The sequence below is a fragment of the Mauremys mutica genome, chromosome 11 (genome assembly GCF_020497125.1).
Source record: "Mauremys mutica isolate MM-2020 ecotype Southern chromosome 11, ASM2049712v1, whole genome shotgun sequence".
NCBI lineage: Eukaryota > Metazoa > Chordata > Testudines > Geoemydidae > Mauremys > Mauremys mutica.
In genome coordinates, this window is record NC_059082.1 from 24,801,766 (window position 1) to 24,829,586 (window position 27,821).

General features: G+C 40.3%; 2 protein-coding genes across 7 annotated transcripts in view; one reads left to right on the top strand and one right to left on the bottom strand.

Moving 5' to 3' along the window:
* Positions 1-27,821, top strand: part of C11H15orf65 (chromosome 11 C15orf65 homolog) — a 41,505-nt gene that overhangs the window by 7,816 nt on the left and 5,868 nt on the right. For 2 of the 4 annotated variants that reach the window (XM_044979532.1, XM_044979530.1), the window contains exon 2: positions 10,707-11,305. In XM_044979532.1, coding sequence (XP_044835467.1) covers positions 10,716-11,069 — 354 coding nt within the window. In that variant the 5' untranslated portion in view covers positions 10,707-10,715 and the 3' untranslated portion in view covers positions 11,070-11,305. Of the gene's footprint in view, positions 1-39; positions 461-10,706; positions 11,306-14,237; positions 14,287-25,782; positions 25,896-27,821 lie in introns of those variants that run through there. The other 2 variants (XM_044979533.1, XM_044979531.1) reach the window with 2 other exon arrangements.
* DNAAF4 (dynein axonemal assembly factor 4) lies at positions 258-27,174 on the bottom strand. 3 transcript variants are annotated; one of them, XR_006572406.1, is made up of 10 exons: positions 26,879-27,174; positions 25,005-25,152; positions 23,340-23,473; positions 21,417-21,654; positions 20,388-20,533; positions 18,740-18,849; positions 17,432-17,585; positions 16,261-16,366; positions 14,338-14,619; positions 258-367 (listed from the first exon to the last, which is right to left on the bottom strand). XR_006572406.1 is itself a non-coding variant. In XM_044979526.1 (9 exons), the coding sequence occupies exons 1-9, from the start codon at positions 26,999-27,001 to the stop codon at positions 14,510-14,512; spliced, it is 1,269 nt and encodes a 422-aa protein (XP_044835461.1). In that variant the 5' UTR covers positions 27,002-27,174; the 3' UTR covers positions 11,702-14,509. The 3 variants fall into 3 exon arrangements, 2 of the variants coding, with proteins under 2 accessions (XP_044835461.1, XP_044835463.1); XM_044979526.1 differs by lacking the exon at positions 258-367 and having other exon boundaries at positions 11,702-14,619; XM_044979528.1 differs by lacking the exon at positions 258-367 and having other exon boundaries at positions 11,702-14,619; positions 21,420-21,654; positions 26,879-27,173.

The window sequence follows — 27,821 nt, forward strand, 5'->3', positions numbered from 1 at the left end:
CCCCGCTGCCGGCGCTGTAAGCGATTGTCCGTCCGGGCCCGGCCCGGCCCAGGCCGCATTTCTCAGCTGTAGGAGGCGGGAGAGGGTAAAGGCCGTGTCGTGACGGCTGGGTTCCTGGCTGTTTCGCCAAGTCCCGGCTGTGCAGCTCCCGGGAAGCATTTTAAAGATGGGGAAGAAAGGGATAAAAATATCCCTGTTATGTAAAACAGGCAGTTACAAAATCGGCCCAGGAGACGAGACATTCCCATGCACTTACTTTTAATGCCAGACAGCGGGCACGGATATTTAACAGCCAGTGCAGCTCGGGGAACTTGACAGTGCACGTGGCTGTGTAAACTACAGACTTCATGCCAGCTTATCGGCTCATCTGAAAGGAATGCGACAAGGAAAGATTAGTGATAAGTAAACTGGGTATTTAAAGTGTTGCCAGTTTTAATCTACCATTCTACTAGCAGCCGAGGTAAATAAATGGTTTGTTCAGAATTTTTAAAAATTGACAATATCCCACTTACACCTAAAGTTTAATCTAAACCAATCAATGTATATGTTAGAGAGACAAGGTGAGGCAATAACTTATTGGACCAACTTCTGTTGGTAAAATACAAGCTTTTGAGCTTACACAGAGCTTTTCTTCAGGTCAGCTGAACCTCTACAGGTCACCAGGCTGGAATGACTTATTTCATTAAAATGAATTAATACAATTCTGGATCAGTTCTTATACCACACACATCACCATAGTATCAGCGCACCCTCCAGTCATGCATTAAACCACATGACTAACATCTGCCATACATGTTCTCTCATCCTCTCCCTAGGGGGAGAAGTGTACAGTAGAGTATCTTGTTTTGGTGAGGCTTTTTTTGTGGATAGTAGGCAGGAGTTAATATGCAAGTTACATATCTGTTAGAAAAGGCAAATCAAAGAAAATACCAAACCTTTCAAAACTTGAGAAATTTAGAGTATAGATTTTTAAAATGTATTGATAAGGGATCTGTTTGTTGTCAGTTCAAACAGTGGAAAGTGCCTTCTCTCTGAAAAAAAATTTACTAAACCACCTATATAAACTCCACAGCAAAACAGTTGTTTATAGAAATACAGAAATTCAGCAAGTTAATCCTTAGTGTATACACGCCTTAGCGTGGGGGGAAAAACTATCCTTTTGTGCACTTCATTTGAAGAATAGCAGTATAGAAAAGTTGGTAGGACTGGCATTTCAGTAGTTTTCTTCTCTAGAGTCATTCGTTTGTTATCATGCATTTAAAAATAAATAAGCTGAGTGCTGGTTTCCTATTTTACCTTTCATATAACACTTATCAGTTAGAAAAGGTTGGTAAAGTAAATGTGGCAACCCTTAAATTCTCTTATAAAGGTAGCAATTTTGCACTTATATGGTTTTATACATGTTCAAAGCACTGGATAGATATTAAGGCCTTCTGTACACTCAGGAGTAGCCTCAATTCAGTAATGAAGGGTGCAAACTCCACCTTGTCCTTGTCTAGTTATACTTAGTTGCACTGGTATTGAGCCCTATGCCTACTGCTGACCATTGATTGCTGAATCATAAAATCATAGGACTGGAAAGGACCTTGAGAGGTCACCTAGTCCAGTTCCCTGGAATCATGACAGGACTAAGTATTATCTAGACCATTCCTGACAGGTGTTTGTCTAATCTGCTCTTAAAAATCTCCAATGATGGAGGTTCCACAACCTCCCTAGGCAATTTATTCCAGTGCTTAACTACCCTGACAGTTAGGAATTTTTTCCTAATGTCCAACCTAAACTGACCTTGCTGCTATTTAAACCCATTGCTTCTTGTCCTATCCTCAGAGATTAAGAAAAACAATTTTTCTCCCTCCTCCTTGTAACAACCTTCTATGTACTTGAAAACTGTTATATCCTCCCCTCAGTCTTCTCTTTTCCAGACTAAACAAACCCAAATTTTTCAATCTACCCTCATAGGTCATGTTTTCTTTAGGTTGCTCTTCTCTGGACTCTCTCCTATTTGTCCACATCCTTCCTGAAATGTGGTGTCAAGAACTGGACACAGTACTCCAGTTGAGACCTAATCAGCGCAGAGTAGAGCAGAAGAATTACTTCTTAAGCATTGGAATAAACTGCCTAGGGAGGTTGTGGAATCTCTGTCATTGGGGATTTTTAAAAGCAGGTTGGACAAATGCCTATCAGGGATGGGCTAGATAATACTTAGTCCTGTCATGAGTCCAGGGAACTGGACTAGATGACCTCTCAAGATCCTTTCCAGTCCTATGATTCTCATGTCTTCCTTATAACACTCCTGCTAATACATTCCAGAATGATGTTGGCTTTTTTTTCCCTCATCATCAGCGTTTCACTGTTGACTCATATTTAGCTTGTGGTCCATTATGACCCCTAGATCACTTTCCACAATACTCCTTCATAGGCAGTCATTTCCCATTTTGTATGTGTGCAACTGACTGGTCCTTCCTAAATGGAGTATATTTGTCCTTATTAAATTTCATCCTATTTACTTCTGACCAATTCTCCAGTTTGTCCAGATCATTTTGAATTTTAATCCTATCCTCCAAAGCACTTGTGACCCCTCCCAGCTAGGTATCATCCACAAACTTTATAAGTGTATTCTCTATGCCATTATCTAAATCATTGATGAAGATATTGAACAGAACCGGCCTCAGAACTGATCCCTGTGGTACCCCGCTCATTAAGTCCTTCCAGCATGACTGTGAACCACCGATAACTACTCTCTGGGAATGGTTTTCTAACCAGTTTTGCCCCCACCTTATAGTAGCTCCATCTAGGTTGCATTTCCGTAGTTTGTTTATGACAATGTCATGCGAGACAGTATGAAAAGCTTTACTAAAGTCAAGATATACCACATCTACTGCTTCCCCCCATCCACAAGACTTGTTACCCTGTCAAGGAAAGCTATCAGGTTGGTTTGACATGATTTGTTCTTGATAAATCCATGCTGACCATTACTTATCACCTTATTATCTTCTAGATGTTTGTAAACTGATTGCTTAATTATTTGCTCCATTATCTTTCTGGGTACATATGTTAATCTGACTGGTCTGTAATTCTCTGGGTTGTCCTGATTTCCCTTTTTATAGATGGGCACTATATTTGCCCTTTTCCAATCTTCTGGAATCTCTCCCATCTTCCATGACTTTTCAAAGATAATCACTAATAACTCAAATATCTCCTCAGTCAGCTCCTTGAGTATTCTAGAATGGATTTCATCAGGCCCTGGTGACTTGAAGACATCTAATTTGTTCAAGTAATTTTAACTTATTCTTTCCCTATTTTAGCCTCTTCTGATCCAACCTAATTTTCACAGTTATTCACTATGTTAGACGTCCAATCACCACCAACCTTCTTGGTGAAAACTGAAACAAAAAAGTCATTAAGCACCTCTGCCATTTCCACATTTTCTATTATTGTTTTCTCCCACCTCACTGAGTAATGGGCCTATCCTGTTGTTGGTCTTCCTCTTGTTTCTAATGTATTTGTAGAATGTTTTCTTGTTACCCTTTATGTGTCGAGCTAGTTTGATCTCATTTTGTGCCTTGGCCTTTCTAATTTTGTCCCTACCTACCGGTTTTATTTGTTTATATTCATTCTTCGTAATTTGACCAAGTTTCCACTTTTTGTAGGACTCTCTTTTTTATTTTTAGATCATTGAAGATCCCCTGGCTAAGCCAGGGTGGTCTCTTACCATACTTCCTATCTTTACTACACAGTGGGATAGTTTGCCCTTGTGCCCTTAATTATGTCTCTTTGCAAAACTACCAGCTGTCTTCAATTGTTTTTCCCCCTTAGTCTTGCTTCCCATGGGATCTTGCCTACCAACTCCCTGAGTTTGCTAAAGTTTCCCTTCTTGAAATCCATTGGGTTGTTTTTTTTGCTGTTCTCCCTCCTACCATTCCTTAGAATCATGATCTCTATCATTTCATGATCACTTTCACGCAAACTGCCTTCCACTTTCAAATTCTCAACTAGTTCCTCCCTATTTGTCAAAATCAAATCTAGAAGAGCTTCTCCTCTAGTAGATTTCTCCACCTTCTGAAATAAAAAATTGTCTCCGATAAAGGACATCCCAGAGTGTAGAAAAGGCCTAATCTTTGCAACACCACTCTGAGATAGTTGGGTAAACATTAATATTTTACAGATGAGGAAGCACAACAAAGTACAGGAAGCGACTTGCCCAAGCCATGCCACAAGACAATAGCAGAACCAGCATTAAGCCTGCTGATGCTGAACCTTGTGCTCATTCCTCTTCCACATCACGCTGTCCTGAGCCAAGCAATAGCGCATACACAGATTAGACTGTTTTAGTGAAGCTGGAAATCTCAGCAAGGCATCAATCTTATGCCACACTTGAAAACATGAGGGAACTTTCACCTTTGACAGCCACGTGAGATCTTGGTTAGAATAGCTCATCCAAGGACTGCCACTTCTAGCAGTTGTTTAGTCCTGAATTATAGAATCAGAACAGTATTAGACAAAAGGTCTATGGCAGTGGTTTTCAAACTTTGGGTCGCAACCCAGAATGCAAGGCACTGGGTCGCCTTGCTCAGCTCCCAGGGACTCTGGCGGTCGGCCAGTAAAAAATAGTAGTCCCTACCTGTTCTGAGACCACGCTGCACCCCGGAAGTGGCCAGCAGCAGATCCGGCTCCCAGGCAGGGGGGCCATGGGGCTCTGCACGCTGCCCCTGCCCCGAGCACTGACTCTGCATTCCCATTGGCCAGGAACCAGGCAATGGGAGCTGGGGGGGGGCAGTGTCTGCGGGCGAGAGCCACGCAGAGCCTCTTGCAGACCTCTGCTTAGGAGCTGGATCTGCTGCTGGCCACTTCCGGGACACAGCGTGGTCCATGGTACCAGGACGGGCAGGAAGCCTGCTTCTGCACCGCTGACCAGGAGCCAACAGAGGTAAGCCCGCACCCCAACCCCACGCCTGAACCCCAGCCAGGGATGAGGGATCTGGGGTGCAGGAGGGGGAGCCCCCTCCTGCACCCCAGATCCCTCATCCCTGGCTCCACCCCAGAGCCTGCACGCCCAACCCAGAGCCCTGACCCCCCTCCCGCACCCCAACCTCCTGCCCCAGTCCAGAGCCCCTTCCCACACCATGAACCCCTCATTCCCAGCCCCACCCTGTAGCCCTCACGCTGCACCCCAACCCTCTGCCTCAGCCCCCTCCCACACCCAAACCCCTCAGCCCCAGCTCCATTGTGTTGCAGGCATCAACAATTTTCTTCAACTGGATCGCCAGAAAAAAATTTTGAAAAACCACTGGTCTATGGAACCTGAACTCAACCTTCTGTCTCAAGGGAAAAGATTTCTTCCAAATGTTCCATAGTGATATCTACAATGTTGTTTTTTTCTTTTTGAGATGGTAAAGAACACTAATGCTAGATATATTTAAACTTTAGTGAATGCTATAGTTCAAGCAAATGGCTGGCTGGGACAATAGCCACCATGTCACAGCTGATAATCATTAGTTAGTAATTAACAATTACTGATTATTTAATGCTATGGAGTACTCTTTACTATGGAATGGAGCCTTCGCAAATAAACTTATGTCCACGGATATGAGAAAGGTATGGTATTTTAAAAAATATTCCAGGATTATCACGTCTCTGCAATTTTCCACACATTCTAAAATTTCGTTTGAAAAAAAATTCTGTCCCCACTCCAATATAGTAGGCCCTCCACAATATAAATTATAAATGCTGCTCTTCTAAACTGACAGAAAACTAGAAATAGTAGAAACAAAAATGTGAATTAGCCCCTCCTTCACTTCAATGCCTACAGAGGATTGTATCAGTAAGTTACTAGACTACTTTAAAATTACACTTATTTGGAATCAAGCCATTTAAAAATAAATGTAAAACGTTAGGACAAAGTTTAGAATTATGCAAAATGCCCTGCTTCTCCCACAAATATAAGCATCATTAAAGTATGCTTGTTTAGCCCCTTCTGCTGTGCAAATTAATCTTTCTGAATTATTATAATGAAGCTGCAACATGCTGTACATGTTAGCATTATTATTCCTCCGACCCACAAATCTAACCCACTGAGGGTACGTCTACACTACGGGATTATTCCGAATTTACATAAACCGGTTTAGTAAAACAGATTGTATAAAATCGATTGCGCACGGCCACACTAAACACATTAAATCGGTGGTGTGCGTCCACGGTCCGAGGCTAGCATCGATTTCGGGAGCATTGCACTGTGGGTAGCTATCCCATAGTTCCCGCAGCCTCCCCCGCCCCTTGGCATTTCCGGGTTGAGATCCCAGTGCCTGATAGGGCAAAAATCATTGTCGCGGGTGGTTCTGGGTACAGCCTCACCCCTCCCTCCCTGAAAGCAGCAGACAACCGTTTCGCGCCTTTTTTGCTTGGTGAACTGTGCAGACGCCATAACACAGCAAGCATGGACCCTGCTCAGCTCAATACCGCAATCGTGGATGTTTTAAACACCTCGCGCACTCTCGTGCAGTATATGCTGAACCAGGACCTTCAAACCGAGTCGAGGAGGAGGCGGATACGGCAGCGCGGCGATGACAGTGATGAGGACGTAGACACAGAATTCTCTCAAACCGCGGGCCCCTGCGCTTTGGAGATCCTGATGGTAATGGGGCAGATTCTATCCATTGAACGCCGATTTTGGGCCCGTGAAACAAGCACTGACTGGTGGGACCGCATTGTGTTGCAGGTATGGGATGATTCCCAGTGGCTGTGAAACTTTCGCATGCGTAAGGGCGCTTTCATGGAACTTTGTGACTTGCTTGCTCCTGCTCTGAAACGCCATAATACCAAGATGAGAGCAGCCCTCACAGTAGAGAAGCGAGTGGCGATAGCCCTGTGGAAGCTTGCAACGCCAGACAGCTACCGGTCAGTCGGGAATCAATTTGGAGTTGGAAAATCTACTGTGGGAGCTGCTGTGATGCAAGTAGCCAAAGCAATCACTAAGCTGCTGCTACGAAAGCTTGTGACTCTGGGAAACGTGCAGGCCATAGTGGATGGCTTTGCTGCAATGGGATTCCCTAACTGTGGTGGGGCGATAGATGGAACCCATATCCCTATCTTGGCACCGCAGCGCCAGGGCACCCAGTACGTAAACCGGAAGGGGTACTTTTCAATGGTGCTGCAAGCACTGGTGGATCACAAGGGACGTTTCACAAACATCCACGTGGGATGGCCAGGGAGGGTTCATGACGCTCGCGTATTCAGAAGCACTATTCTGTTTAAACGGCTGCAGCAAGGGAATTACTTCCCAGACCAGAAAATAACAGTTGGGGATGTTGAAATGCCTGTCGTTATCCTGGGGGACCCAGCCTACCCCTTGATGCCATGGCTCATGAAGCCATACACAGGCAGCCTGGACAGTGGTCAGGATCTGTTCAATTACAGGCTGAGCAAGTGCAGAATGGTGGTGGAATGTGCATTTGGCCGTTTAAAGGCGCGCTGGCGGACATTACTGACTCGCTCAGACCTCAGCCAAACCAATGTCCCCTATGTTATTGCTGCTTGCTGTATTCTCCACAATCTCTGTGAGAGTAAGGGGGAGACCTTTATGGCGGGGTGGGAGGCTGAGGCAAATCACCTGGCCGCTGATTACGCGCAGCCAGACACCAGGGAGATTAGAAGAGCACACCAGGAAGCGGTGCGCATCAGAGAAGCTTTGAAAACGAGCTTCATCAATGGCCAGGGTACAGTGTGACTGCTGTGTTTGTTGATGAACACCCAACCCCCCTTGATTGACTCATTCCCTGTAAGCAACTCACCCTCCCCCTTCGAGTACAGCTTACTTATGCAAATAAAGTCACTCATTTAAAAAGCATGAATTCTTTATTAATTCATTATAAAAAGAGGGAGAGAAGTAAGGGTGTGGTTTGGGAGGAGGATAGGAAGGATGGAGAAGGCCATTAAAAAAATTTCACATTAACGACAGCCTTCTGGTTGGGCTGTCCACGGGGGTGGAGTGGGCGGGTGCACGGAGCCTCCCCCCACGCGTTCTTACACGTCTGGGTGAGGAGGATATGGAACATGGTGAGGGTTGAGGGTGGTTACACAGGGGCTGCAGCGGTACTCTGTGATCCTGCTGCCGTTCCTGAAGCTCCACCAGACGCTGGAGCATGTCAGTTTGATCACGCAGCAGCCCCAGAGTTGCATCCCGCCACCGCTGATCTTCCTGCCACCACCTCTCATCTCGGTTGTCCCTCCTGTCCTCACGTTCACTGGCCTCTTTCCTGTAATTTGATACCACGTCCTTCCACTCATTCAGATGAGCTCTTTCATTGCTTCCATAATATCCGAGAACATCTCATCTCGCGTCTTCTTTTTCCTGCGCCTTATCTGTGCTAGCCTTTGGGATGGAGGAGGAACGCTTGAAATATTTGCAGCTGCATGAGAGGGAGAGAAATATTTAAAAAGATACATTTTACAGAACAATGGTTATACTCTTTCACAGTGAACAGCACTATTCACCTTACATAGCCCATGTGATTTCCCTACAAGGTCGCATTTTTCATCTTAATACTGAGTGCCTGCAGCTCTGTAGTTACAGATCTCACAGACACAGGTCCAGGCATCAGAATTCAGCTTGCATGCGGCCATGGTAAGCCACTGTCTTTCGGCTTCTGCAGTGATTTACCCCTCCCCCCAATGCATGGCTAATACCACGCTAGCTCCCTGCTAATCAACAACCTTCCCACCCCCCCACCCACTGCGTGGCTGGTAGCTTGGGGAAGCCCCGCTGGCCAAACACAAAAAAGATCATCGGCATTTCATTCCTCCCCTCCCCCTGCTTGGCTACGTGGAGGAAAGGATTTTTTTTAAGCTGCTGCAGTCCACGAACCCAGTAGGAAAATGGCCATCCACCTTACTTAAATTCCTGATTTTTAACCAGGTTATCCTGAAAGATATCACTTTGCTGAGGATAACACAGCGAGATAAAGAGCGGATGCTTCTTGAATGCCAGCAATCACCGGGACCATACGCTGCTATGCTTTGCCACGCAATGATACCGGATTACTTGCTACATGCATGGCGTGGTAAAGTGTCCTACCATGGTGGGCGGAACAAGGCTGCCTTGCCCAGAAACCTTCTGCAAAGGCTTCTGGAGTACCTACAGGAGCGCTTCATCGAGATGTCCCTGGAGGATTTCCTCTCAATCCCCGGACATGTTAACAAACTTTTCTAAGTAACTATACTGTCTGCGAATGCATCCCAAGTCCTCAGGGCAAATCAATCATTAAAAAACACTTGCTTAAAAAACAATGTTTGCTGTTTACAAAGGTACACTCACCAGAGCTCCCTTCCATGGCGTCATTGTCTGGGATACTTGCTTGGGAGGGCTGGGAGGAGGGTAATTCCGTCAGGGTGATAAAAAGCTCCTGGCTGCTGGGGCTCACGGAGTGCTGTGTGCTGTCTGCTAGGTCTTCCTCCTCTTCTTCATCTTCATCTTCCCCGTCTGCATAATCCTCAGCCATGGCAGAGATTACAACCCCCACCTCGGAATCCACGGTCAGGGGTGGGGTACTTGTGGCGCAGCCCCCTAAAATTGCATGCAGCTCAGCATAGAAGCGGCATGTTTTTCGACCTGCCCCGGACCTTCCGTTTGCTTCTTTGGTTTTCTGGTAGGCTTGTCTGAGCTCCTTAACTTTCACTCTGCACTGCACTGAGTCCCTGCTGTGGCCTTTATCCGTCATAGCCTTAGAAATTCTTTCAAATACTTTTTCATTTCGTCTTTTGGAATGCAGTTCTGTTAGCACTGAATCCTCTCCCCATATAGCGATCAGATCCAGTACCTCCCATGCAGTCCATGCTGGGGCTCTTTTTCGATTCTCAGGAGACTGCATTGTTACCTGTGCAGATGAGCTGTGCGTGGTCACCTGTGCTGATGAGCTCTCCACGCTGGGGAAGCAGGAAATGAATTTCAAAAGTTCGCGGGGCTTTTCCTGTCTACCTGGCCAGTGCATCCGAGTTCAGAATGCTATCCAGAGTGGTCAGTGGTGCACTGTGGGATACTGCCCGGAGGCCAATACCGTCGATTTGCGGCCACACTAACCCTATTCCGATATGTTAATCCCGATATTAGCGCTACTCCTCTCGTCGGGGAGGAGTACAGAAACCGATTTAAAGAGCCATTAAAATCGATATAAGGTGCCTCCTAGTGTGGACGGGCGCAGCGTTAAATCGGTTTTATGCTCCTAAAACCGATTTAAACCCCTAGTGTAGACCAGGCTTGAGAAGGTGTTATAGATTTGAGTGAAAGAATGAGACTGAATCTAAGCATGGGTTTTGCATGCTACATAACCCTCTTTTCACGGTGCTACTTTTTGCTGGAGCTTGCCTACTTACCATCTTTAAAATAACACACCACTAAAGTAACTGGATCCATGTAAATAACTGAATAATGTGTAAGTGACCTGTACAGTACACTGCAGAAGCATACAACAAAACTCTGTGAAAAGTTGGAAAAATTCCTTCAAGTTTCATGGCTTAATTTCCCTGCAGCTTTCTCCTTCAGGAAACACATTACTTTCCATACACAAGTAATTAAACTAATAATATACTTATGTACTGATCAGATTCCTAATATGTTTGTTTAATAAAAACAATTATTTAATATGAATCTAACTGAAATATTATTTTCCCTATTTATAAAGAGAACTAACTCATTAAAATTATCTCTTAATTAGGAAAAGAAAATGACTTCTGCTGAGACGCTACCAACGAGTACCAACAATGAGAAAATCAAATCTGTTCAACTGCCTTCCTGTGCAAATCCTGGCAATCCTGTGTTTTCCTGTATGTTGGACCCAAAGACACTCACTACCAATAATTTCTTGACAAACCCTCAGCTTTTACTGTTTAAAACAACTTCGAGTGAATATGGTGCTATACCACCTACGTCTCAAATGGTACCATGTACCTACCATCCAAAGGATGAATCATTTACAAAACATTTGTTAATTTGTGGTTTGACTCAACATAATTATATAAACACTGCCATTGACAGAAGTAGGGTATATGACTACCCAGATATGCAGCATACTCTGTAAAATTGTACTATCTTACTTTTCTGACATATTTACTGAAAGTACTAGTCATTTTACTTTTGGGGAAACAAAACGCAGGCTTGTTATTTTTGTTGTCCATTTTGGGAGTAAAGTGTCAATACATATTACAGTAAAACACTTTTTTACTACAAGGATCAAACAGGATTTTAAGTGAATATTTCTTAATACGTTTCTGTGCATCAACCCATACAGGAATAAAGTATATCTCTTGAAATGAATATGTTAAACACAACACTTATTGTACATTAAAGAGCTTAGTGCAACAGAAATTCACCCGAGAGGATAGATCTTTGAGGTTAATGTTCAAAACAAGTGTCAGATCCCGTGTTACAAGGCCAGACTATTTTTTTTTAAATGATCAGATCCTGCCAATATTTCCACCACCTGCAACCACAAGGAAGCCAAGAGGGTAAATGAGTGCAGAATTTGTCTCAATATAACTTTGATGTGAGCAGGTTGTCCTTTAACAGGTTTGTACTCTGCTTCAGTCTTAGTAATTGTACTGTGCAACTTACGCAGAGACAAATTCTGCAGCTCCTTCCACAGTTGAGGAAAGTCAAAACCTTAAAGCTGTTCCCAACATTTTTTGCATAAATGTTGCAAAAAATGGTACAGTTCTGCATGGAGAAGAGGTTCAGCAGTAAACTTTCTGCACAAAACATGGGGAAAGTATTTTGCATAGGTCAGGATAACAGCCAGTGGATCTGATAAATGCACTGATCGACTGGAACACAACACAAGTCAGGGAGGTGATGCAACAGTTTGCAGCTAACCTACTGGCTGTAATGTAGTGTTCAAAACCAAGCTATGCACACTGCCTCTGAGTTGCTGAAGGGGGGATGCCATCTATCCTTAACATCAATGTAGTTTTCCCCATGTACAGCCCTTTAATTTGAGGTTTGCATGTGAGACAAATGTTTTAATCTATAGGTACTGTTACAATATGTATCTTAAAATACTAATTTAAACCAAAGGGTACACAAATATGAAAACAAAAGTAACTGAACTTCTATATTTAAACATGGATGGACCATATTTTTAGCAGTGGGTAAATGGGAATTCACTCATACAAATCTTTGTTAGGTACACAAGTTTGCTTGAAAAATAGGGGTTTTGAAGGCACAAATATAGAGGTTGGGTTGAGGGCAGCTAAAAGTTGGGTTGGGAATTTTATGCAAGTATGGTTCATTTTGTCCTCATATGTAAAATATAGTCTGAACAGAAGATTAAATATAAATCACATACTCTGGAATAAAACATTCACTGTATGGAACAGACAGCTCAGAGAAAAAACGCATAGAATAAATGAAAACTTCAGGCAGCTAATACTTTGTGAACATCAGTAACCGTGTCTTTGCCACTTCTTTGGGACCTATTCAGAATAAGTGAGAAACAAAAAGTTAAATTTAAGCAAAAATCGGTGAATGCTAATCACAGCCCTGCATTAGGGATAACAAACAGAGGGAGAACTGGGAGGCATTATGCAGAGCTGCTTCACCATGCTTAAAGAGGGCGTAATATAGTGTCTACTACTGGTTCTAAGGAGTGGCAGGGCCCTCTTGCATAAAATTCCCAGAGTGTCAGAAATTCCCAAATTGTCAAATCAGGAACAAATTAGTAACCTAAGAAAGAAATTCAGAATGAGGTCAAGTAATGCATCATAGCTGTTCGCCATCAGTGCCAAGCATACTCAAAATAACAGTCAAAAGTTTAAAATAAGTATAACAGTATCCCAGACCACATTAACAAACCCAGTGGGATCCAGTTTTTTCAGCCTAAGGGCCAAGCTTTAGTTCAAAAAACATTCTCTGCCCTGTTCCACCCCATTCAGGCAATGCAGATGGCATAAAGGGAGAAGAAACCATTCACATATCCTCTAGGGATTCTCCGGGCATAGGAGAGTCCCCATGGGGCATAGAACAAGTGTAACCTGCTTCAATGCTTCCCTCGCTGCAGCATGGAATCATGTTGGGGTGGAAAGGAGCATGTCAGGCACAGGGAGAAAGTGGCTTGAGCATAATATGCTCTCGCTATATCCAGCTGGGATGTAGTCTTTAGGAACCATAACCAGTTGGCACAAATTAAGGCAGCCTCCAGGCTGCTCTAACCTGCTCTGGGGCTGGAAGAGAATCAGGGATCCACAGCTGGTTATTGGTTCTCAGCTTCTCCTCTTTTCCTCATCTCTAGGGCTTCCCAACTTGGTTTTGTTTGGGAAGATAGTCATATTTTGTTGGGGCTCCCTAGACTCAAACTGGGCCAGTTAAGCTCCTATCCTGTTATCCCCAACACTCCCACAACCACATCTCCCAGAACCCAAGCCCAAATGTCTACACAGCAATTTTAGAGCCCCACTGCGCTGCAAGGCCAAGTCAGCTGACCCAGGCCAGCCACAGGTGCTTAATTGCTGTGTAGATGTACCTTAAGATCCTGGCAGGTTTAAGTGATCCATTAACAGGACACTTTATAACAACATTAATTTAACACCATTATGAAATAAAAGATCTACAGATGTATTCAGCCAACAGCAGGCTTGCTGTTTTTCATTTAAAATGCATTACTACTGACAAAATTACAATTGCATCATAACTGTTTGGTCAGTTCAATCAATATATGTCAAATTTTTTTGAATGGGTTAGAAACATTTAATATATATTGCTTAACACTCAAATAATATTTTACTGCATTTTACAAGGATTATATTAACCCTCTCCCAGACCAAGATTTTCCAAGTCGTGTGCCTGATATTAAGCACCTAAATTCAAAGTTAGGCACCTAAATACATAGCCTGATTTTGAGAGGCACCAAGCTCTGAAAACTTTGTCTTCAATGGGAGCTGAATATTTTGGCTCCAGTTTTTTAAGAAAGTATTTTAGGGTTGGTTGTTTGGTTGGGCAAATTCATATACAATATGAGCATTATGTAATTTCTAGTCCTATGTGAAATATTTCTAATTGGATGGCTTCTGATTTCACAACAGTTCTGATGGCTGTTCCTTTCTACATTAGCACTTTAACTTTGGCAGCAAAACTATGAACATGCTTAATAATGTTGACTAACCACTGAAGTTGTTTTAAAAATCTATGAGACTACATCTGATTGCTTAATAACAGATTTGAAATTAAATATAGTAAATTATGTTCTGTTATTCAGGCTAGCCAATATTTCATACAAAGAAAACAAATGACAATTTTGGAAACAGGTAAGAAAATAAAATATGTATTATTTACTTCTCTTTCTGCACTATATTTACCCAAATTATAGTAGTTCTTATGAGAAGTATCTTCTCTTTTACCCAATTTTATAACTGGGATGAGTGCAGCAACAAAAAGTCTGGTGGCTTCACTGGCTTAGGCAGAATTTAAAATAAGTGTTTTCCTGTTTCCAGTCTGTTAAATACACCACCATGCTGATTCTTGACTTTGTTAAGAATCTTGTGCAGTTCCCTGAATTATATGTTGAATCTTCTCAGCATCTTGTTTTAAAGTTTTATTTGTAGGATCGATCTTGAGAGCAGCATCATAATCCTGGAGACCTAATATTAATACAGCAAGCAAATTATTAATCCTATATACAACAGTATTTATACTTTTAAATAACTAGTTGGAAGTAACTTTCCCGAAGTTATATGCAAGTAAACGTTTGGGAGCTTGAATTTCAGATAATTTTACTGAATGGGATTTGGAGCAGAACAAAATATGGTCTTTAACTTTGGGCTGTATGCATGTATTTATTTAATAATTTCATAAAACTGAAAATTGTTTTTAATGGAAATATCACACAGCTATGTAAAAATCTTAAACTATTATTAAAACTTAAAACATTATTCTAAAACAAAAACAGAACCTTTTATATATCTACCTGGTGCTTTGCAAACTCACTTAGTCACATTCTTTGCCCTAAAGAGCCTGCCCTCCTAAGGCCTCAAACCTGCAAATGGATCTGCACAGACAGAGACTTGAGTCTCTGTGGTACTCCACTGAAGTTATTAGGTATGCACACAGGCATTAAGGTCCAACCACATGGATTTGATTGCAGGATTGGGGTTTAATTTAGAATAGACACACGTACTGTTCAGATAAGCAATGATGCAGTGATTATTGAGGAGAAGAAAATAATATTTCTGGAAGAAGTGGGTTTTGAAGAGCAGAAAAAGGATGTAGGAAGGCATGAAGCTGAGAATGCAAGAAGAAAACTCAGGCTGTGTCTACACTATGGACCTTACAGCGGTACAGTTTTAAGGTTACAGCTGTGCTGCTGTAGAGATTCCTGTGTAGCCGCTCCTAGCTGGCAGGAGAGAGCTCTCCTGACAGCATAATTAAACCAGCCCCAACAAGTGGCGTTAGCTATGTTGGCAGGAGAGGCTCTCCTGCCAACATCGCAATGTCCACACCAGCACTTTTGTTGGTGAAATGTATGTCAGTCAGGGGTGTGTTTTTTTCAAACCCCTGAATGACAGAAGTTTTACCAACAGAATTGCTAGTGCGGACAAAGCCATAACCTGTGAATAGAGTAGTCTGAAAGGTCGTAATGAGTTTAAGGGGGAATAAGAAATTATAAAACAGATGTAAATGGTGAAAAGGTTTATATAGTCTCAAACTGGATACAAAGCAATAGGAGAAAAGCCGAAAATGATTCAAAAGGAGAGGACATGACAAGAGTAGAGGAAAAAGAATACAAGTTTAAATAATAGCATTTAAAAAATTTTCTTCATACCTTCTCCCTCACTTTTAACTTTTCCTTGTGAGATAAGAATGGCATATTATTAGAAAGCTCGATAAATACACACAATTATTCCAGATTTTCTAACAAATACAGGAAGAAATATTTTACCTGTCAAAAATTTATACATTTCAGAATAAAAATAATGTTTTAAAAAGACATGTTGCTGATGACTTCGTAAGAAAATATTTACAGTTCATATTTTTACATCTTTGGAAAAATTTGGGAGTTTAAGTTTTTTCACTTTTTGCAGTATATAACTGTAATGTTATTATATAACTATTATTTAACTGTAATGTTTCATATTATATATCTATATATATCAGCAATAAAAACAGAAGTTCTTTAAACATTATGGCCCCAATACTGAAAAGATTTAAGCATATGAGGATTACTCTCATGTAATTCTAAACACATGCATAAGCGTTTGCAGACTCAGAGCCTGAATTCTTACCTTCAGCATACAATTCCAGCTGACAAAATGCTGTCCCACGCCTCACGTAAGCTTTCACTCTAGCATCAGCATTGTCTGGAACAGGTGGTATCAATAATTCTAGTGCCTTTACAAATAAAGATATTTAGAGACAGATTTTCTGTGGCCTTACCTCCCATTTACAGATACAACTGCACCCACAAAAATTTGCATTCTCGTTTAATCACCTGGTTTGTGGTGTAACCACTAAGATTTGCATTCAAAATTTGTTTGCAGGTACGAAAATGCAAGTGCAGTTTTACAAGTGCAAAGTGTCCCACAATAGGGAATCTGGATCTTAGGTTGATGCATAAAGTGTTAATGATTATTTGCAAACAGAAAATATATTCCATTATCATAGTCCAATATCACTAATAGTGCTACAAACAAAATATTCATCTCATTACTACAGTCACTAAGAAAAACAAGTTTAGAGCCTCATGGAGTGCTTAGTTAAAACAATGATTTTGAGGACCATTTTTTCCAAAATATCCATATGGGTCATGTAATGAGTTTTGTTTTGTTTTAAATAAAAAAAGTAAAAACACAGTACAAGTTGTGCTGAATCACTATTAGATAACAGAACACAGAGTTTTTCTGTCTTTCCACAAGCAGTGGTTGATCAAATACTGAGAAGTTCCAGCAATCTTTGAAGAGAATGTTTTGGATTATTGTTGGGTTTGGTTTTTTTATTTCTTCATACTGTGCAGAACTACATGACAGATTATGAAATGTATGTGGGTATATTCTATAAGCCTTTGTCACTAAACGTTTTTTTTAAAGAGTAAGTATATCTGTTTATGTTCTTTTCTTGAAGGGCACTATTCTTTTATTAAAAATAGAGTTACTGTATCTATCAAGTCCCAACTTGTACAATTACACTGCATAAACAAAAATTTTGAAACCATCTTTAGCCAATCATTTCTCCTTTAAATCAACCTTTTAATAGTCATTTTTATCTATCATTAGAGCTGACCAATCCAAAATGTTGACACATCATTGTCAGTGTATCTAACTTGAGCTGTTATAGAGTGTCCATAACTATTTACATTCTTGCTTGACAAAAAAATTAGTGATATGTTAGTTTAATATCATATCCATGTTATAAGGAGATTAACTATAAAAATCTACTTTATGTGTAATATATTTATACCTTAGATGAATCTTCAATGGTCTTGTGCAAGTTTCTCAATTTAAGGTGACAAGCAGCACGATTCAGATATAGTACTGGAATCTTATTATTTAACAGAATTGCCAGGTTATAGGCATTTACAGCTGCAAGATAGTTTCCTGTTGCAAACATTTTGCTGAAAACATAATAAAAAGTACATTTTAAAACAAAGAAAAACATAATACAATAGAGAATGCCTACCTGTTGTAAACAATTTGCACTAAACTAACAATTTCAAACAAGTTGAAAAAAATTCCATTAAAAACTGATCATTTATGACGTTTTTTGGATGACATAATAAACAATGTAGATACAGTCTACTCAAACTTCATGTTAGCAGCCAGGTTGGCAAAAGTTTAAGACAAAGTAAAGTAACACAGCATTGAAGAACAAGAAAAGCAGAGCATATTTCCACGGATATGGTGCAGACGATTAATAGACTTTAATGCCAGACTTTTCTCAGATAACGATCACCTCGTCTAAACTCCTGAATAACAGAGGCCATAGACTCTCACCCAGTAATTCCTGCATCAAGTTGATAATGTCTATTTGGGCTTTATCATATTTTTATACAGATACTCAGTCTTGATTTAAAGACTTCAAGTGATCAAGAACCCACCACATCACTAGGTACATTGTTCCATAGATTAATTACCCTCCCTGTTAAAAATTCGCAATTTACATCTCGTCTGAATTTGTCAGCTTCCAACCATTGGATCTTTTTTGCATGATTAGAGAGACATCTGCTATTAGGAATCTCTTCCCGATGTAGGTACATATAGATTATGATCAAGTCCCCTCTTAACCTTCTCTTAAATAAACTAAATAGATTGAGCTTCTCATATTATAATAATAATGTTAATATACCATCTAGTTGTTATATAGCACTTTTTATCCATAGATTGCAGAGTTTTACAAAGGAGGTCAACATCATTATTCCCATTTTACACATGGACACAGGGAGGGAAGTGATTTGCCTAAGCAGGCCAGTGACCTCGCAGCCAGTGGCAGAGCAGTCTTCCGAGTCCAATTCAGTGCACTATCCCCTAGCCACACACTCACTATAAGGCATTTTTCCTAGAACTCAAAGATGAGTGTATACATTATTTGTAAATCATCCAGTGAAAACAATGATGGAAAATAAAATTCTACATGGAAGGGTAACATACAAACTAAAAATTTTCTACACTAAAAAACAGAATCAGCATTTAATTTCCTAAAAATAATGCATTTTGTAGTTATGTTTCTGATACATGATTGTAAGCATATCTTGGAATGAGTTTAACTCACTTTCCTTTGTCTTTCAACCAGTCTGGGTTCTTCTCCTCCTCATTTAAATCCTTCAGCTCAGAAAAATTAGCATTCATTGCTCTACGAGCCTCTGCTTGTTTATGCAGCCACTGTGGTAGGAAGATATGTGTGCAACATGTTAGCATTTTGTTTCTATAGGATTTACTTTTTGAGATTTAGGTTTTCATTTTGCTTTCATCCTTTCACTTACTTATCCAGGAAAAAAAAAATTATCCCATTTTTGGTAGAAACACCTACTTGTCAAGTCAAGAAAAGCTCTAAGTTTTCTCATATATTTTGTTTCTAAATGAGCAGCAAGGGTGCAGTACTGCCTGGCTACTAAACTGTTTTTTGTTTATCTATTGTGATTACAAAGAAGAATGTATCAATGCTCATCCAACAGAGTCCCAAAGAACAGATTGTGAATTTAGACCAAAAAATGTCATAATCTAGTTGGATCTTAACTCCACAGAATGCATTTTATCCTTGTATGTGAAGTGAAATTTGGTATGGAATTCAACTATAAATGTATAATTCTTTAAAACAGTTTAAAATAAAAACAAGCTATTTCTGTAAATCTGAACAATCACATCTTAGGTGAAAAGTAATTTAGTTGGAAACATTTACTTTAATATTACACATAAATAAGATTGAGGAATCAATGGGAAACCGGCATCTTTTCAGCACCCATCTGGGGCTGAAAACAGGGGCTCCCACTGTCGGCTTCCTGGGGGTTCCACTGTCAGCCTCCTGCATGGTGGGGCTCCTGCTATCGAAATTGCAGTGGAAGCCAAATATTGCAGGATCCACAATTCTGCAATATCATTAATTAAGTAGGTCCTTACTTATAGTGCATATTCAAGGTGATTACAATAACTTGGTACAGTTGTGTTTCTTTAAAAAATATAATTTCAAGAAATAACGTGACTGTTTTTACACACCAAAATTTAATATAAATTATTTCAGTGACTTCAATTTATAGTCCTGTCTTCCCTGCTATAATAGTCATATTACACAGTACAACCAAAGTTTCAATTTGCAGTTCATCCATGATGGAAAAATTGATCAGTGATATAGAATAGTTTACTTTTCAAACTAACTTAGCAACCTATACATATTCAGCAGGAAATTCCTAGGAAATACAAACCTGGAATTTATATAACAGGACTCAAAGAAATATATAAAGGATGCTAGGAAGGACCAAAGCAACATTCAGCACTCTACAACCACAGGAAATGGATATTAAGGGATATAACTATCTTAAGTTAAAGGTGGATGACCACTGCTCCACACGAGTACAGAAGAGAGTATATTTATATCTCAGTTAAATTAGAAGTGACCATTTCAATTGTTCACAATATCTCTAGTTTAAACTAATTTCAACAAAGAAATGAGAAGTACATATGACTTCCTGAAATGACAGGAAGATTGGTAAAGCTCTATCAGTCTCATGTCAAGAATAAGACTTCCACATTGTAACTTCTATTTCCAACAATATTACTACCAAAATGTGAGCTGCTCTGCTTTGTTTAGTAAAGCAATAGAAGATTCATTCCTATAGACTGTAGATGGCTACATGAATGAATAGCACAACAAGCACCTCTGAGTACAGCGAGAGCACCCTCGAAAAATGGAAAACTATCCGTACCTCTTCCTCTTCTGCTACTCTGGATTCTCTGAGTGCCGTAGGAAACACCCGAGATGTGAAATTAATTTGAATAGTACCAGCAGATCGAGGAGCAGGGAAAGATTCTTCTTTTAACTTCTCTGAAAATATACTTCCAGAACTACCAGCTGCAAAGATAGAATTAGAACAACAGAAGAAAGCAAATTTGTTTTTCATTTTCTCTTTTCCCATCATATTTTCAAGTAGACCTAATTTAGAGTTTTATAAAGTAGAAGTACACCTCAAGTTTTTCTGTTTTGTGTCCTGAAGAAATAGCTCTAAAAAACATTAAATTGTGCTGTTTTATGCAATGGTTATATCGTCATACACAATTATACTCAGAGTATGTAAAATTCCTGTAGGATGTACAAAAAACCTTTGTAAAATTTGAGTTTCATATGAATCAGTTTTGGTTTTCAGATGAATTTCAGATACAGAGACAGATCTGGAGTTTGGAAAATGGGGGCTTACACTGAAGGGTATATCCAGAAGTCACCCAATCATTTTGCAGTATATTTTACATTGAATATCATTTAACATTTTGAGGGACTTCCGCTTGTATCAGGAACTTGGTAGCTCTGTTCCATAAAAGAGAAGATTGTTTTAATCCAATACATCTATGGTTTAGGAGTGTACAGAAATCACTATTAAATTAGCATCAAGCAGAAGCATTTAATGGAATGGTATTATTTGTAATGAAGAATAATGCCACCTCTCCTTCTACACGCACCAAAAAGAGAGCATTGTGTTGAGAGGCTCGGGAGGAAAGAAAGGATCAAAAAAATGCTAAGAACCATAATCGGCCCTTATCTGTGACTCAACACATTGACAGCACGTAAACAAGAGACTAAACCAAATGGAGTCAAAAAGCAGAATAACTAGTTCAGTACAGTACCTAGATATGAAGGCAGAAAATACCTGAAATGCCTAGAAAGGTTTAAGAATTGAATGTTTAATACAACATAGTATCTAGTTTATAAAAAAAAGTAAAAAACTTTATTCCACAAATACCACCTCTTGTAGGTATACTTCTAGCCTTGGAAGTTCCTGCATTTAGAGTTTTATTTATTTCTGACTTTTTCTTCTCCTCTATTAGTTTCCTTTCTCTACGTATTTTCTCTTCACTTTGTATCCTTCTTTGTTTCTCCTCATTTCTCTGCTTTTCTTTCCATATCTCCAGCTCCTCAGTGACCTTCTTTCGCTCCTCTTCTTTCAGATTTTCAATTCTTTTTCTCTCGGTTTCTTCTAGCTGTTTGAATTGCAGAACTATCAGAACATGTAATGTTTGGTGAAAATGAGCAGAACAGAAATGAGAGTGCATAAGTATCTTCCCAATTCTATACAGCACTATTATTAATATGTGACATTATATACAGAGTTAAGGGATTCTAGAAAAATAGTTGGAAAAGGAGGAAACTGATTGGCTTATACGTATTAATACTTAAAATAAGTCACAGACCTTGAAAAATATATGCCTTGAGCTATATTAATATCACTACTAAAGGGGCAGGCTTAGAAAAAATTAGAAAAGTGTGATGCTCATGGAGTTGTTTTATTCTGAATAACCTACATTTTTCTTAGCACTTTGGGCTGCTTTATAGTACTTGGTGGGAGACTCACAAAGAATATGTAGAAGCTTAACATGTAACATTATTTTCTTTGATTCAGTAATGGACCATTCCTCCAGCATGATACTTAGGAATACTTTGCTACTGGAGCTGCTACATCCTTTTGATGGAGTCTCTGACCACTTCTGGTTACAAAAGATCCCATGGCACTATTCAAGAGAGTAAGGGTTCTACCCCAGTATCCTAACCATATTCCAGCTCAGTATCTCAGGGAAATGTAGAGCTGTAAAATATACAGTTTCATTTGAATACATTATTCTTAATTTCCCATTTCTCCTGAAATTTAGATGCTCATGTAAAATAGCTGCCACATTTCTACTCAAGAAATAATTCAATTTGCCCAACGGTGAAAATGATTCCTGCATATGCAATCTTGGAAGTCCTAAGATTCTGCTTGATATGTTTTTAAAAGCTATAAAGGTCTGACAGTAAGGGTAAGTAACCACTGAAACAATTTACCAAGGATCATGGTGGAGTATCCATCAATGCCAATTTTTAAATCAAGATTGGATGTTTTTCTAAAAGATATGCTCTCGGAATTATTTTTGGGAAGTTCTATGACCCATGTTATACAGGAGGTCAGACTAGATGTTCAGAATAGTCCCTTCTGGACTGGGAATCTATGAATATATAGATTCACAAAAAAGTAACCAGGATTAGCATATTTATAAGGAATTATTCTGAAGAGGGGAAGCCAGGAACATAGTCCTCTTGCATTTTATGATTATCTTAACACAAAAAGTTAACATAAATGGTCATTTCATGTGGTATTCAGAAAAGCAATTTGGTGTGAATAAAGACATGTAAAAGTTACCATTTTTGTGAGTGGAAGCACTGTAGAACAGAGGTAAGTGACTAAGGATGAGCAGTAGTGCAAAAGCTGCATACCACCAATTTTATATTCCAGAATGAAGGTGAATAAAATATTTATTAGAATCTACATTGTTTAATCCATATATAGAGCTCGCCTTACCTTTTGTGCCCCTTTAGATACCAACACCTGCCTGATCTCACAAAAAAAAAGTCAGTTTATAATATAGTGTGCTGACAGTCCTAATTTTTTCATAATTTTTCATAATTGTTTTCCTTTATATGGTTTCCAGACCTCGCAATGGATATACCCAAACTACAAGTAAAAGAAGAATTAAGAGTTATGCAAACTCTCCTGCCACTTTAATAAAGATTACTACTTTAGAAAAGATATTTTTAAACAACATATTTAACCCCAAACCTGTCAAATTAGTTGGCAATTATTTAAGATTATATTTCTTGTATTTAATTATTGTAGACTTGCATATAAATTTACCTTCATTGTGGCCTCCAGAGCTAATTTTTTATGTTCTCGTTTTGTAACAGCTTTTGATTTTTCCTCTTCATCTGCCTTCTCTTGGGCTTTTATAACAGCATTCTCTCTTATTCTCTGCATTTTCTCTTTGTCACCTGAAAGAAAATCATTTGAGACTGAGGTTCATGTGTTATTCATTGTGTACACAAAAACAATTTATTTCATTATTTTATCTGAGCCAGAGTGGCAAAAATTTCAGAGTGGTAGCTGTGTTAGTCTGTATCAGCAAAAAGAACAAGGAGTACTTGTGACACCTTAGAGACTAACAAATTTATTTGAGCATAAGCTTTCAAGCACAATGCAACCCTCTGTTAAACACATCTTTAAAAGCAACAATATAAACTTAACTTAAACACAAATACTATGTTTTATAACAAGGTTCCACAAGACCTATAATCTGTAGAAATGTTTTTTTCTTTTTAATTATCACAAAGAATGATTTGGTTTGGATTTAAATATTCATCTACAGAGCTTGCTATCCAAACATTGCACAGTACAAGACACAGAAAGCAACTTTAACAAAAGTTAAGCTAATTTATTTTCATCGTCAAACATAATTGTAATGCAAAGAGGAAGCAATCAGCAAGAATGGAAAATGGTAAAATGAGATATCTATCTATCTAATCTAAGGTTCCTGGTATTTCAGGGAGAGAAAAAACCCTCAAGAAAACCTGGCAGTTTTCTTCAAACACACACATACACTCTTCTGTCCCCAAACAATTCATAAACACCATCTTCCCCAAGCATTGGAAAATATGGACATGCACAGCTGAAGTCACCCAAACAACCTTTACTTTGCCCCATGCCATTGCCAACATTCCATGTTCCACACAACATATATTTCCACACTTACTACATAAGAGGTAACCTTACAAAAATTAGTTTTGAAAACTCAGATTTATTTTCCTTAAGTCTGCAGTCATCTCTAGGATATTAGCTTTATACACATATCTGAGACATCAAATGTGATCCCTTGCCTTTCCAAAACCCCATACTCTTGCCACATTGTCATTTCTGGTCTTTGATTTGTTTGTGTATATATGGACTATTTATGGCTATTTTAAATACAATAAACCAGAAATGTCCAACAATACTTATATATTTGGAGGCAAAAGTTTGTTTGGAGATCAGTGAAGAAAGTTTGCTTTTATTTATCCCAAAAGCAAGTTTGTATACTTCTGTGGAGTTCAAATGGCTCTTCATAAGCACAAAGTCATTAGAATTTGTGATGAAACTGAAAGATGCACTTTCATTGAAATGGCAGTGAGGAATCACTCTCTAGCATTAAGAATAAATCAATCCAATAAAATGTGTTCTTACATTTGGAAGTAGCCTGTGTGTTGCTATCACCTCACATTGCCTACGTTTCTGGTTCTTCTCAAGGGGTCGCTAGTAGGGCAGAGTTAAGGTTCTTTGACCCTGGATTTTCTAGGTTAATATTTGTTTCTTTTACTTTGTTCAACTGGGGCTTGAGATTGGGGAAGGAAGTACTGCATGAGTTTTGTCACAAAGAAAAAAACTGCAATGTGCAACTTCATGTATCTACGAATTCTTGTGGGGAAAGGGTTTGGGTTTTCTTTGCCTGTTTTTAAATAGTCAGTCTATGTTCCACAGCAGACAACTTACCATTTTCCATAACCAGGGATTCCCACATGGCCACTTCTTTTTTATATAAAGTGAAGAAAATGGTCTCATTTCTGATCTTTGCTGTACTACTAGTGTCATCAACAGGAGCATACAGAATGGCTTCAAATAAAAATGGAGGAACATTTACCTATAAAATGTAAATAGCAAATAAATATACATGTGTATTCATTTGAAAAGTGTTTTGTTAAATAAAATGTTTAATAAGATTGGGGATTTATTATTTAACCACAATGTATATTTTAAATATTTAGCAAATGTTTTCTCATAATAAACCAAGAAAATCATAACAGCTGGTAAGAGTGAGAGACTCCACTAACTAGACTGTAATTTGCTGTAGAAGAGATAATTTACCGTAACTGAACCTGTCCCATTAAAATATTAATATTTATGAGTTCAAATTCTAGTATACAGTGTGAAATGCCAAATAATATTGAAAGAATTAGAGCTGCAGTGATAATGCAAATTATTATTTGCTTGCAAATGCTTATGGTATTAACCAAAACAAAAAACTAGTAATAAAATATATTACTTTGTAACACTAGTTGCAGCTTTACAATTTCCATTACATATACTGTATTCACAAAAAGTACAATAGTGAAAAAAAAACACCCGGCAAAGTACAATGAGAAACATGGGACACTGACAACTACTTTTTAAGAAAAAGATTTAGTTTAATACAAACTAAAAGTGTATGCACAATTTCCCAGTAATTATTGCATTGATTACAATGTTGTTGTATTTTTTCTTCTTGTTACAGTAAAGGAAACTCTTCGAAGACATAAAAGGCAGTTTGATGCCCAACTTCCATTGAAAGACTTCCAGTGGGAGTTAAGTGCCTACCACCCAGTGATTGAAAATCTCTCCAAAAAGGTGCCAGAATCTGCCCTTGGTTTTTCGTGTGTAAACCACAGGGTTGCAGACCTGTAAACGAGTGGGAAATTTGACCAATGGATTACAAATAATTAACTGGTGGAGTTTGGTTTAAAATCCTGAGTCTACCCTATATCTGATTTTAAGGCAATAATAGAAAGAAAAATTTGGAGGTAAAGGATAACCCCAGAACAATTACTACATGTAGTTAAAGTGTGATACTCAGGAGTGGTGGTTGAAGAAAATTTCCCCAGACACCTATCAATTTAACAAAAATACTGTTATATTATGAATCAATACTTAGTTTTTAATGGTTTCCCCCCCATAAATTGTAGTTTGTTTGGGGAAGACAAACTCCTCTCTATCACTTTTCCCTTGTCTAATTCATTAATTTATGTATATAATATACCATATTTGTAACATAAACTAACATAGCTCCCAAAGGTTAATGTCTGTCTGCCAACAAGCATCCACGTATACACGGTGGTGGCAGTCGCATGTGTCTGTGCTGAAGAATAACAAAACACTGTGCTTGCGACACATCTGCCACCTTAAAGCAGTAAGTCTGAAGGCTCCTCCTTCCTGCTTTAACGAATTCTATTCTACCTCTCCCCTCCAAAAATCCTTTTCAACTCTCTTAAAGAGTTGCTCGGCTGGTGGCACAGGTTGAAGAGCATCAGCGACAAAACCCTGACCTCTGGCAGGCTTTGTGCCCAGCAGCGACCAGGAATCGTTGCTCGCGTTCACTTTGCTATTGCTGCCACAGTATGGCAAAAGGGAGAGACAGACAGATGAGAGTGGAAAGGACGCGGCAGGAGGGATTCCTAGCGGGTGGAGAAGATGGGAAGCGGAAGGGGCGCTGGGCCCAGGAAGGTCGGTGGTGGCTAGGACTCCCCCGAAGAGGCGAGTGGGAAAGGCGTAAGGAAGACAGGGCATGGCTTTGCTCAGGCTGGAGCGGGGGAGAAGGGCAGAAGCCGCCCCACCTTCAGATACTGGTCAGTGCAGAAGATGTTTGCCTGGGTGACCCGGACACCCCGCATCGGCACGGAGAGGAAAACAGCCGTGTCCGTCTGCCGCCAGCTGTAATCCCGCACCCAGACCGGCATGGCCGCCGCTGCTAAGGGCGCTCCGCAGCGGTTGCTAGGGGAGGGCTCAGACTTTCCGCTGCCCTCCCACTAGTACTTCCGGGTCTGGAGCCAGGCCTGAGTGGTGCCCCGCTGTTCCGTAATACGGGAAAGGAGCGGGGGGGGGCTCTATGGCGGAGGACTTCGGCCCTGGCAGGGCACCGTTGCATGCTGGGACTTTGGGCTGTCCCCGCCCATGGGGGAACATTGCACGCCGGGATTTGTAGTCTGCAAGGTGCCGCCAGCTGCCTGTGCTTGCGGGCGAGCCCTTGGCAACGAGGCCCTTATGCAGGTGGCTAGGGAGTGATGAACGGCATGGCCAGACTCGAGTGACCAGATGTCCCAATTTTATAAGGACAGTCCCGATTTTTGGGGCTTTGTCTTACATAGGCACCTATTACCCCCACCCCCTGTTCTGATTTTTTATACTTGCTGTCTGGTCACCCTAGACCAGATGCATCATCCCGCCCTCGGGGCGGCTCTAGGAATTTGGCCGCCCCAAGCACGCCCGCAGCTCCGGGGGACCTCTTGCAGACGTGCCTACGGATGGTCCGCTGGTCCCGCAGCTCCAGTGGAGCATCCGCAGGCACGCCTGCGGGAGGTCCACCGGAGCCGCAGGACCAGCGGACCCTCTGCAGTCATGCCTGCGGGAGGTCCACCAGGTCCGCTGGTCCCGCGGCTCCGCTGGACCTCCCGCAGGCATGACTGCGGAAGGTCTGCCGTAGCTGCCTGCCGCCCTCCCGGCAAAATGCCGCCCCAAGCACGCGTTTGGTGCGCTGGGGTCTAGAGGCGGCCCTGTCCC

Excerpts from the sequence above, each read along its gene's own strand:
- DNAAF4 (XM_044979526.1), bottom strand. The coding sequence starts at position 27,001 with ATGCCGGTCTGGGTGCGGGATTACAGCTGGCGGCAGACGGACACGGCT. Across the intron at positions 25,153-26,878 it reads GCACTGACCAGTATCTGAAG|GTAAATGTTCCTCCATTTTT; the intron begins GTGGGGCGGCTT and ends TACATTTTATAG. Across the intron at positions 23,474-25,004 it reads ATCCCTGGTTATGGAAAATG|GTGACAAAGAGAAAATGCAG; the intron begins GTAAGTTGTCTG and ends ATTTTCTTTCAG.